The sequence below is a fragment of the Triturus cristatus genome, chromosome 8 (assembly GCF_964204655.1).
Source record: "Triturus cristatus chromosome 8, aTriCri1.1, whole genome shotgun sequence".
Classification (NCBI taxonomy): Eukaryota; Metazoa; Chordata; class Amphibia; order Caudata; family Salamandridae; genus Triturus; species Triturus cristatus.
In genome coordinates, this window is record NC_140591.1 from 753,731,594 (window position 1) to 753,744,516 (window position 12,923).

Below are 12,923 nucleotides of genomic sequence, written 5' to 3' on the forward strand. Positions count from 1 at the left end.
TTACAGACTCGCAATCACTAGCTTGGTCATCAACTACTAACTTCTCTTTTTTCGGCTCAATAATGGGTGTTGTCATGACAGGTGTTTTAGGACAATTCGATTTATCCCCGCACAGTGGTACTACAGGACCTGTAGTCACTGGTACAGTTAAAGCTTCAGGATGTGTGTTTAACTGTGTTATTTTCTGTATTAATTTGTTTCTATTTTTATTTATTGCTTCCCTTTCTTTTTCCTGAAGTACCCTTTCCATTGTTCTCATGTACTATTTGTGGCACTAAGGGTGTATCTAGAATCAGAGCACTCGGAGTAGTTCTATTAGGTCTTTCTTGATAAGGTGGAGGATTTTTCATTAAGATATCTTCTAAATAATCATCTTCTGAATCCCCGCAAACAGTTTATGTTAAATTCTTTTTCTTTTCTGTGCACTTTCCTCCTGTTTGTTCCTCTGCCACCAATACAGGATATAACCCTTCAGTGAACATGGCCTGTCTCCACTGTTTCATTAGCTTATTTGGAGTTTCACGAGGAAATTTTGGATAATATCTGCTCAAATTTCTGTCACTCCTAGGTCTATCTCTCTCAAATGCCTCAGTATCCCATTCTTCTAGTGCTTCATACTGAGTTAATCTGGGTCTTGGTTCTAATTCATTCATTCTAGTGCATAAGTTATGTAAATTCTTCCATTAGATATTCCGTACTCTGGAAACGCCAGTATTCCATCATCTTTTGTATATTCTATCAAATTTTCTGTCCATACACAAGTATGATAACCTCTTTCTACCATCATATAGGATGCGGGAGTTTTCGGAGGAGGAATGAATATTCCCTCTCTAGTCTTAATGGGTTTATCCTTTTTAAGATAATGCTTAATTCTCTGCATAAATGACATTTTTCTTTTCTCGCCATATATTTTGCGTGATCTTCCTTTTATGTACTGTTAGTAGGCAAAACCTAAATACCTTCTGACTGGGCGATTCCCTATTAATGTAGGATTGTGTCTCCACATGCAAGACCCACTATCCATTATTAATCTGGCTTTTATTTTCAACTAATGAAATGTTCGCTTTTACTTTAACAACTGACCAATACCAGCACAGCTTCTTTTTCTTCTCACCAATCAGATTCTGTTTTGCTATGCGTTTAGCCAATACTAGCGCGGCTTTTAGTGACGTCATTATCACTCCTCACTACTGACCCCTCCTTTACAATTCTTCACAACAGTCACACGGCCGCTATTTCAACCAATCCCAGCACGGCCCTCTGTGACGTCAGTGCAGTACCCGCAACTGACCCCTCCTTTGCAAGGTAATAGGAAAACGTATTTTTCTCACAATTTTACATATAATTTTCATTAATCAACAACATAGAAACATTCGCTACTGTGTCTGATCTTCTAACTTCAAAAAATAGTCAACTTTTACTGCAAGCAAACCTTTTCCACTTACTCTTCACACACTACGAGTAAAACCCTTCCGCTTACTCTTCATACACTACGAGTAAACCTTTCCGCTTACTCTTCACGCAATCATCAGAGAACCTGCTGCTCCTTCAGTATTACCCTTTCTAGGTGATATAAGACCAAAGTTTCACGAGTTGACTCCTTGGCTACCAATTATTCTCACTTTTATACGAAAAAAAAATAATCCCTAATTCAGTGCTTCTAGTCCTGTGTAACTTTCCTGATCCAGACAAGTAACCTCACTGCGGTATGGCTTCCATTCGCCACCCACTATTCAATATTCCCGGGAATTTCCAGACGACATAAAACAATACATAACATTTAACGAATAGTGGTTGTTAATGCATAAATCAAATCATTCAATCCACACTATTTTCTACCTAACTAACTAGAACCTAACCATGCCTCTGCTACCAAAGAAAAACTGATCGAGCACGGGTCACCAGCTCAGGTTAAACACACATATACCAAAATACCCACCTGGGCCCAAACCATTCACACAAATGAGCTAGCAAACCCCCGCTGATATCAATTTTTGAGTTTTACCTGTAATCTTGTTTCACTTTACCCAGTTTTACCAAATTGATCTCCTTAATAATTCCTTTGTCGATGAATCGGGTTTCTGAGATAGTTTAAAGTAGAAAATGACATTTATCTTATACTTGAAATAACCACAACCTCAGAAAGTTTGGAAAACCTTTATCTAAATTAATAATTTTGTGAGTCCGAATCGATCACAGCTTAAAGACATTATATCAAGAGGCAAAGTTAAAGTCAAATAAGTTATAATAATGAGCAGTGAAGACGGTACCTGAAAAAGGAAAAGAGAGAGAGCGGGTACAATGACAGTTTAACTGATTTATATTTACTTAGGTGATAGATAAACCCTACTCTTTGTAGATAGGTCAGATAGAATCTGCCAGGACAGGATACAGACAGCGGATTGGACACATTTGGATCTGGGAAGGTAACCTCTTCTAAGTGCAACGCCAGCGTCTCACCCTTCTCTGATACTACTCTCCTCGGGTGTCCCTCTTCCGAAATTCCCTTCTAGATGATTTAGATTAGCGATCAGTATCTCAATTTCTCGAGCAGAGTTTCTGGCAGCAGCAGGGTCTCAGACAGAATAGCAGCATACGCGTTGGGTCGGTGACGAGTCGGAATGGAGGATCTGACCAGTCTGACAAAGTCTCTAGCTAACTTACCTCAATTATACTATTCTATATTCATGTAACTTCCCCCAAAATTGCAATTTTTGTGTTTTCCCCTATTTTGATTGGTCAGGGCGAGGAGGTGAGTTCATCACACCATTTTAAAAGTAATAATTTTACTGTGGACTATTGTTCTATGTTTCCGCCCCTTAATTTACTTTCCCATAGCTTTATTCCCACCCGCATTTCCCATTATGATCATTACAAATTATACAATTTATCCACAATTGTTGCTTTCGTCCGGTTCAGGGGTTTATGTTCCCAGGCGTCTTTGGCCAATGTGGCCTTGGCTGTGTTTCAAGTGTGTCATTCCAGTTTCCGGCAAGTTTCTAAGCGCACAGGTTATGTGAGGTAGGAATTTGTCACCCTCTGACGCCCAAACGTGAACTAATAATAAAGTCAGAAAAAGACACATTAGAATGTGACAATAAATGATTTCACTGTATACCACTTATCTCTACTCTATCCCCATTTACTTATTTAAATCTTTTGCATTAGTGTTTAGTAGAATTTACGAGTTTTAGTTCAAGCAGTAGCATATGCGTTAATCATGTGAGTTTCAAGCGGCCATATTTAGTGCTATTGTGCAGCTGCAAAGTTTTCCCACCAAGCGACAGAATACGTCATACTACGTAGATGCAGTAGAAGCATGCGCAATGAAGTTCCCGCATTTTTGGCGGCCATTTTTAAGACACTCTGGTTACTTGTTAGTAATCCACATAGGAAAGCTTCCCCTGGATACTGTATGTCATGTTTAATGCAATGTTAGTATTTACAAAACGTGTTGGTTACCTAGTTACATGTTATTTGAGAGGATTGGATACAAGCAAGTCTCTAAGTACGAAACCTTGCTCCATCATAGGTGTATTTGCGCCGGTGAGGGAGATTGTAATGGCAGAGTGGTCAGAGATTAACCTTATCAGGATTTCTGTCTGGTCTACCAGATAAACCTAGGATTTGGAAATGTATCAATAGTGTGTTCTGGAGTAAGACTTGTGAGGGATGGCAAAAAAGGTGTAGTCTCTAGTGTCAGGGTTTTGGAGTCTCCACGGGTCTAGTAGGTCGAATCTGTCACAAAGTTTGGTTAATCATCTGTGTGATCTAGAGGGCTGGAGGGTGGACTCGGACTGTCTATCGATAGTTACATCTAAGGGAAAATTTAAGTCACCTCCCAGGATTGCAAGATCATAGTTTGGAATTTGGCTCAGGGAATCCCAGAAATCTGGGCCATCCTAGTTCGGTCCATATATATTGAGAACGTGAAAGTGGCAGTAATTTTTCATGAATTTTGAGGGAACCCATCTTCCATTGTCATCCGCCTAGTGCAATCTGGTGGGTAGGCCTTACGTACTTGTAAATCAACATGGCAATCCCACCCTTTTTGTGCTCCACCAAGGAACAAAGGATGTCTGCAATCCAACTCCTCCAGAAACTTGCAAGTCCCGCATGGTCAGATTTGGTTTCTTGTAGCAGAATAACATCCGGTTTCAGATTAAATAGTTAGATTTCTATTTTTTGCCCTTGATTGGGTGGTTAAGCCCCATGACATTTAAGGAGACACATTTTAAGTTCCTATCTAGTGGGGAGTTATTCATGGCGGGGAGTTAAAACCATGGCTGTGTAGTTATGGGGAAAAGACTGTGTGGTGAGCTGACAGTGAGATCTAGCAAAATGCTTCTAAGTAAGGGCACACCCCGGGGCATTCTGGCAAGTCAGAGTAGTCAGTGAAGATGGAACAAGGAAGGAAAGTCTTACTAGAGCACCAACCAGTGATATTAAAGGGAAACCCCCTGAGAATGTAGCGCGGATCTCTGAGCTGGAGCCGATTGTCAGTAGGAGAGTATGGAAAAAAAGCTGCAAGAAAAGGTAAGTACAAAGTGGCACAGGTAACGAATCAATAGGCTGTACACAGTTTAGACATACAGGAAAAAAAAGCAAATGAACATTAGGAGAGAGAGACCCATAAACCCACCCACCCCTAACCCACCACCCCTTCACCGACCATCCGAGCTCAAACACTGTAAGTGAGAGAGAAGAGCTGCAAGAACAGGTAAGTACAAAGTGGTACACATAACAAACCAATAGGCTGTATACAGTTTAGACATAGACCTACTAGTGAGGAAAAAAAAGCAACTAAACATTGGGAGAGAAAGACCCATAAACCCGCCCACCCTTAACCCACCATCCTCTCCACCCGACCAACCCAGCCCAAACACTGTAAGTGAGAGAGACTACAACAGGTGGAAGCCGCCTTCGCTGGAACATGACAAACAGCAAACCGTATGTAAGGTTCGAATCTTGCGAACAGTAGGGAAGAAATTATATGAAGAACATGTATCCGGTATGAGTGAAACAGAATGAGGAGGGAAGTTACACACCAATATCTCTCTAAGGGCGAGGAGTACTAGGAGAGATGACCCAGCTGGGGTAATGGTAGAAAATAGAAGGCACAGTGGTGTGCCTCTCTAAAGATTATAGTTGTACTAGGTTCTAGCTGAGGAGTGGGCATTAGAGATGTGGCTGTAAGCCCACTGGGTGGAATGGTACCCAGCAATCTGCCCAACATATGGACCACAGGGAGAAGGCATGGGAGCCAGAGATCACCCCAGATGCAGAGGCCAAGGAGGAGACCAAGTGCTGTATGTACTGAGTATGAACTAAGAATGCAATAGTGTATACAGTGTGGTAGACCAAATTTTTAAGGCACTATAATTAGATTAACTTCTATATGCAAATGCTGTGTAGTGCTTTGATATTTTACTCCTAAATAAACATTAGGAAAGGCTATAAAACCCAGAGCTGTATATTGAAAAAGATTATGACTTGGAATTAGAAGCAGGTGACAATCTCGTATCCATCATACTAGTCCCTCTGTCCTCTAAGAATATAAGATCTTTTTGGTCGTTGAAGATGTGGAACCTTCCATTCTCCTTAACTTTAACGCATTTGAGTTTAATTACTATGCGACTACTATACAATCACAATATGTGTTTATCAAGGCTAATGAAGTTACAGAGGTTTAGTACATAGCTGCTTAATGTAGTGCATACATGTTAAAGAAATCCTAATGCAAGTGTGCATTTTTCCGTTGAAGGTGAAAAAATTATTGCATGTATATTTTCCAGAAAACAGACAATACATAGAATTGCTTTCCATTAAAAGGTTACGAAATGGATACATGGAAAAGAAAAAGAAGCCTTATTTGTAACGGAAAGGATCTGACATTTCCTACTTTTGGTAACCATTTGTGATAAGAGTGCAGCCTCAATTTCAAGAGTCACTATTAAACACAAATGTAAGAAAGCAGAGAAGATATAATCCACTTTTAAGGTAGATATATAGTGCCTTCATAAGAAATGCTTCAATGGTTGAAGCAAGTGGTTTAACTGTGTTCTATCTGTGTTAAAAAAGATTGAACACCACAAAATGATGCAATTAAGATAACTGTAAAATAAATCCTGACTATATTCTGGGAAAACTTGTTGCAGTGGCTAATATTTCACAGTTTGTCAATTTATCAGGGGCGTTCTTTATTGATGGGAGACTTCTACATTCAATAGGCGCAGTGTCAAGAAGTGCGGAAACGAAAAGAACTGGAACTTCAGATACTGACTGAAGCTATTCGATGTTGGGAAGGAGAGGACATCAAAACGCTTGGCAATGTTTTATACATGTCACAAGTCCTGATTCAGTGCGCAGGAAATGAGGTAAAGTCCTTTTTTAAATTTAATTCATCGTCTCTTGTACACGTTTTTCATGGGTGTTTACTTGATCACTCCCTTCCCCTTCAACCAATTTGAATTTATGGTACTAATGGCAATTTGCAAGTTTTTAGTGTGATCAAAATCTATTATATTATTCTTTTGCGTAACAAAACTTGGAAATATTGTGGGAGCGTTTCTAGTTAAACATTTTTTATGTTTTGCTCAAATTCACTGATATAATGTAATTTCCATTTCACTCCTTTCTCAGCAACAGCGCAGTGTCCTACACTCGATCTATGCAACTTACACCTCCTTTCATGGAGATTGAGGGATGACAATTGGTTGCGTTAGATTTGCTGACTGAGGTGGTGCATGTAATCTTCATCGCCCTTCCACCAAATGCATTTATGCCTGGTGCTGGGACACAGTTGTGACCTGGTTCAGTGCGCATAAAGCGGACCCCATGTAAGCAAAGCTGTTGGCATTAATTTCATTTTTTTTTGTCTTTAACCGAGCATGTAGTGGGCCCTGTAAAAGGTTATTTTTCGGCCCTTTCAGCCTTTCTACTTTGGCCTGACCAACCATTCTTCTTCAGCTCTCCTTTTGTGATGGGATTTATTGAAGTTTTGACACATGTTTCCTCCCAAGTCGCTTGTGATGCCACTGTCACACTCCACCCTAAACTACCTTTTCCCCAGAAAAATCGATGCAGACGAGCTAACATAATCGAAATGAAGATGACAGCCTTTAAGTTCAGCATCTCATGCCAGCTTGTCTCATGAGTAAATTACAGGCCCTCTCAGGGCAACCACCCTACACCACCTCTGTCCCAGACAAATTGGTGCTTAGGACACGGGCTACCTTCTTACCTAAAGTCATGACTCCTTTGTTGAGCAATCCATCACTCTTCAAGAGTTCTTTGCTCCTCCCTCATCCTTCGAAAGATGAGGTGAGACTCCACCGGCTGGACCCCAAATTGGTTTTAAGATTTACATTGATTGTACAAAGGATCATCGAGTAGAACAATCGAGTGGAACAATCGTGTTTTTTTTTTAAAGTAGTTTCTCTGGCAAAGAAGGGGAAGGCTGTGCAGAAGAGAACCTTATTGAGGTTGCTAGTCCTTTCCATTAGGATCTGCCAAGAATAGCCCCTGGAGCGTCTCAGAGCCCAATCCACCATGGCTAATGCTGCTACCTCAGAATTTTAGCATGAGAGTGCCTGTCCTTACTATATGCAGGGTTGCGACGTGTGTCTGTGCATACAAATACAAAGCATTACTGCCTTGACATCCTGGTCTTGTGAGAAGGACATTTTGCCACTCTGTTCTGCAAGATGTTTTGGCTGAGTTCACTCCACCGACCCTCCACCTTGGGGAGGTTCTTCACTGGTTTCTATTCTAAGGTGGCAAATCTGCGGATGGATGTATCCAGCAGAACAACTAGTTTAATATCGGTAACTCTCTTTCCGGTGAATACTTTATCTAACCTCAGATTAATCACTCGCTTTCTGCCTACCTATTCTGTGCAGTTTCCTCTTTTTAAGGCCCAAAAACGGCCCATGTTAATACTCCACACACTGTATCAAACAATTTTTTGTGATCAAAGTTGGATGAGGTGAGAAAGTGCCTCTTTCGACATGGTTCTGTCCCACGTTTTGCCTGGTATTTGATGTGGTTTTGATTGTAGAGCTCTGAGTCCCTGCCGACCAGGTTCCCAGTGCCAGTGTTTCTCCCCTAAAGCATATCCACAATTGGTACTTCTGCCCCCTGTAAGTCCCTAGTAAGTGGTACCCTGGGTACCTAGGGCCTGAGAGCTGAAGAGGGTTCCCTAGGACCCCCCTCATTAGGATCATGACTCTGGCTTTGCATCTTGCATGCCCTTGTGAGGTGAAAAACAACAAAGTCGACATGGCACCCTACCTGGGTGCCATGCCTGCCAGCACTGCCTGTAGGTATAGGTAAGTCACTCCTCTAGCAGGCCTTACAGCCCTAAGACAGGGTGCACTATACCACAGGTGAGGGCATAGCTGCATAAGTAGATATGTCCTTACAATACTTAAATCTGAAAGAGACACGTTAGTGATCGATTCCTTACCTTAGAATATCCCCAGGCGTCAGACTGGATCTGGAAAGTTTTTGTCAGCAGTAACCCTGTGCGTTGGTAGGCGTGGTCGTACGGCTCCGCGTACGTCGCTGGCGTCGTAGCCGCCGAGATGACATCGTCAGAGCTACTTAGATGCGCCCACGCGCGCTGACGTCAGTTTTTTTCTTCCCGTACAGCAGCGCAGATCCGGGAGAAAGCGGTACCCCTAGTTAAAAGTTTTAATTTGGTTTCTGACAACTTGTTTTGTCGAGAACTTGACTCCTGGTGCAGTAGGGATGCCCGGGTTTAAGTCCTGTAGGGCAGGCTGTCAGAACATGTCGGTAGCGGACCCGCACGACGTGTGTCTCTTCTGCTTGGGGCACGCCCGTGACCCCGAGGCGTTCCACGATTTTCGGGCTATGGCGCCGAAAGCTTTGCGGGAGTGTACCCGAAAGTTGTTTAAAGGTCCGGCAATCGGTTCCGTGCCGATCAAGGTCCCGCTGCCATGGGAGGTCGAGGGACCGGTCGCGGAGCTTTCAGCATCGCTTACCGGAATTGGAGACAGGCAAGCCGAGGCGCCATAAAAAGTCGAAGAAGCAACGTCGCTCTTCCTCTACCCTCACCGGTCACGGGACGCGGTGGAGGGGGCGAGCGGTCACACCCCCGCGGCTCCGTTGGAGCCTCCGTTGTTGCCTGCGGCCTACCCACCCTTTCCGGGAAAACACGCAACTTCTGATGAGGTACATGCCTTCGTGTCGGCCTTGCGCCATTCGTTTGCCCCATCGTGTCCCTCCAGAGCGCCTTCGGAACCCGCGGACCCGTTGGGTGGGTCTGCCCTCGTGCCGCCGCTGCCTTTGGCCTCGGCTACGCTGGCACCATATCCTCTGGCTTCTCCGTCTCTGGCCTCGACGCCGGCCTCCACGCCGCCTTTGTCGCTGGACTGCGCTGAACCGGGACTGGTATCTTACACCCCAATTGCATTTCTGGGTGGGGAGTTCGTCCCATTTCCTCAAGAACCGGTGGATGAAAGGGAGTACTGGGAGGGGTCTGAAGACCCTCTTGCTGCTCAATGTGAGGATGAGCCTGAATGGGAACGGGACATGGAAGTTCCAGTGGATCTGGATTTCTCTCCACACCCTGGTACACTTCCCCTTCTTCCGTGGCTACGGAGGAGGTTGGGTTTTTTTCAGTGGTGTTGCGTACGGCGGCTGAGGCTCTTAACCTCGAGCTCCCCTCTGTACCTATCAGGACCAATCTCCTGACCGAGGTGCTGCAGCTACCGTCCTCCTCTGCGGAGCCGTTGCTGCCTTTCAATGAGGCGCTTACTGCCATCCTGTTTAGCACCTGGACCACACCTAATTCAGCGGTCCCTGTAGTTAAGGTGTAGCACGCCTCCATCGCCTGGCGCCTGGCAACCCCAGCTTTCTCACACAACACCCGACGCATGAGTCTGGTTGTCCAGGCTTCTGCCTCGCCGAGTGCATTCCCTTCTGCTCCTCCGGAGAAGGAATCGAGGAAACTGGAGCAGGTTGGGAAAAATATTTTCACTTCTGCCAGTTCTGGGTTGCAAACAGTGAATACTGCGTGCCTGTTGGGCCGCTATTCTTACTCTGTGTGGGACACCGTAGCACAGGGGGATGGCCGGCTTAGCTTACAGCCATCGCCCACGGAGGAATTGCTCTCCCCACCGCGTTGCCCTACGGAGGCGAGTGCTGCCTTCGCCTGGGCTGTCTCCACAGCCGCGGGGATTTTACGCATGGGCGATCCGGCTGCCAATTTCCCCGCGGATCATTTGCTGGAAGTTCTCTATCAGGGCTCTGGTGGATGGGAGCTGCTTCTTCCCTTCGAAGCTTCGCTCCATAATTTTCTCTTGGGGGCCTGGGGGCATCCTGCCACGGGGGATCCGGGGCCCCAGCCGCTTCTGCACCGCCACTGTCCTGCTCCGCATGATCCTGTCTGCATTTCCTTCCACCCTTCTACCAGGGGCCCTCTTCTGCAGACTGCCTTTCCCTCCTTGCCATCGGTGTTGTCTCCCCCGTCGCGGGAGGCCAGGTGGTTAGATTCATGGGGGCGCAACATCTTCGCCTCCTCCAGTGCTGCCTTGCGGGCGCTCAACACGCTTTGTGTGTTGGCCAGAGCCACTTCTTGCTTGTGGGATTCGGCGGAGTCCATTCTGTCTTCCGCTTCTCAGGGGGGTGCCTGCGCTGATCTGTGGCACCATGTGTTGGATGGCTGGGAGCTGGCGGCATTTATTCTTCGCACGGCTCTGGATGTTTCTGAGGCGCTTGGTCGCACCATGGCTTCTTCAATGGCCCTCCGTCGCCATGCTTGGCTGAGGGATAGTGTTTTCCCTGAGAACGTTAGGGAGCGGCTGGTTGACCTCCCCATCGATGGCGCTCTTTTGTTTCACGCCCCTGCAGATTCTGCCATTCAGAGGTTCCTTGCAGGGCTTCGTCCTTTTCCTTCTCCTTCTCCTCCTCCTCTTCAGTAAACCTGGATGTCGGTCTGTGTTCTGGGAGGTGTTCTCCCATTGTTTTCTGGGGCCTAGTCACAAGTAGCCCTGGTTGTGTATTCTGTGTGGTTAGTGTGCCTTCAGGGTCCTTCCGTTGGCCCTTGGTTGCTGTTGGGTGCTGGTTCAGCCCCACCTTTTTGCTTTATGGTTTTGGCTGTTGGTAAGCCTGTATAGGTCCTGCTATTGGGCGTTTTGTTTCTTCTTTATTGGCTGCTTGGCAAGCCGTCTGCGGTTTTGCCCGCAGGCTTTTTCTGTATGTCCTCTACTGCGGAATGTTTTCCTAAGAGGAGTTCCCATGTTTTCTTGGGACGTAGCAAACCCTATGTGGGGGTACTGGTCGCTATTACATAGCTCTGTCATGTGCTGGGGTGGTGTGGTCACCCTTTTCATGTTCCTTCCTCTCCTTGGCATTATGGTATATCGCTGTGGTGGTCTTCTTGCTCTGGTCTTGGCGCAGCTTGCGTTGCGCCCAGCTCGCCCAGTTTGGTCTGCGGTGTAGTGTTGTGGCGCTTCTGCCCTTCTGTCCGGGGATTCGGCCTGGTCCTCTATCTGGTGTTCCTGAGGGACTGGCTTTACTTTGGCTGCTGTGTTCTTTTGTGGGTTAGTGTGTGTGTGTGTGTGTGTGTGTGTGTGTGTGTGTGTGTGTGTGTGTGTTTCGGCACCGGGCCCTCCCTTGGGTGTGTTCTGGCCCTCCCTGATCTGTCTGCGCCTGGCTTGGTCTGGTGTGCTGCTTTGTGGTGTTGCCTGCTGCTGGCTGCGCATGCCTGCGCCTGCCTGCTTGTTCTGGTCCACCGTTGGGGCCCTTACTGTGTTCCCTTGTGCCCCTGCCTCTGGTTCCGCTGGGGCTTTGTGCATCTGTGTTTTTCTTCTTACGCCTGCGCTATTTGCGGGGTAGCAGTTCCTGCCTTGTCCGCTGTTCGCTGCCGAGGTGGGTTTGGCTGTTCCCCATCACTGCGTGTGCTTCTTATGGTGGGCCCTACCTCCGGTTCTGCCTCTTCTCCTGGGGTTTGAGGGGCTTCTTTTGCTCCTTGTGATCCTCCGGGCGCTGTCTGTCCCTGCGGGGGGTTGGGCGGCCCTCCCTTTATTGGGTGTGGGCTCTCCTGGCCTTCTCTTCTTGTTCCTGTGACATGTCCCCTGCTGGGGCCCTGTGTCTCTCCAGTTGGGGAGGCTCTCTCGCAGGCCCTCCTTCCTTCTGGGTATGGCTAGGACATCTATTCTACGTTAAGGAATCTGCGGCTAGTAGTCTCTATCAGATGTACAGGTTACTTACCTCTGGTAACGATGTATCTGATAGAGACGATTCTACCCGCAGATTCCTTCACGACCCACCCTTCCTCCCCGTTCTGCGATGAACCTCGGCTTGGTTTTCTGTCCTCGCTTCCCTCTGGGTGGCTTGTCTTCTGTGGGTGTCCTCTTCGCCTTCTTCCGATCAGGCTGTCCGGTTCTGCTCGATTGTTCCAGGCATGGTTGGTTTCTGCATGCCTTTGCTTCCCTCCAGCTGGTTTCTCTACAGTGTAGGGGCCTTCTTTGCTCTTTTTTACTTTGTTTGTTTGGGGTTTCTGATCCCCTTGCGTTCTTCTGCGTTGGGGATTATTTTGCCTGTCCTTTGACCTCCTGCTCCTTTCAGGGGGGTATGGCCCTCCTTGAAAACGTAGTCTGGGGGTGGATTGCTGTTGCTCTTGTGGTTGCAGTCTTTCTCTCTCTCTCTCTCTCGTTCTCTCTCGTTCTCTCTCTTTTCTCTCTCTCTCTCTCCCCCCCCCCCCTCCTGTTTTCACATACTTATGCCTCCAGTATAGCTGTCGCCTTGGAGTGGTGCTCTGCTCTTTCCCTGTTATGGCTTCTCTGCTGTGGCCTTCTGGTGCTTTAGTGCCTTCTGGTACTATCGCCTTGGCTTGCACAGCCATTCCTCGAAGTGGTGCTCTGCTCCTTCCCTGCTATGGCTTTGCTGTTATAGCC

The 12,923-nt window shown here is 46.5% G+C and overlaps 1 protein-coding gene across 4 annotated transcripts in view; it reads left to right on the forward strand.

The window, feature by feature from the left end:
- The window catches only part of ARHGEF7 (Rho guanine nucleotide exchange factor 7), a 908,392-nt gene that overhangs the window by 563,135 nt on the left and 332,334 nt on the right, over positions 1-12,923 (forward strand). For all 4 annotated transcript variants that reach the window (XM_085622182.1, XM_085622181.1, XM_085622184.1 and 1 more), the window contains one exon: positions 6,231-6,377. In XM_085622182.1, coding sequence (XP_085478308.1) covers positions 6,231-6,377 — 147 coding nt within the window. The remainder of the gene's footprint in view (positions 1-6,230; positions 6,378-12,923) is intronic.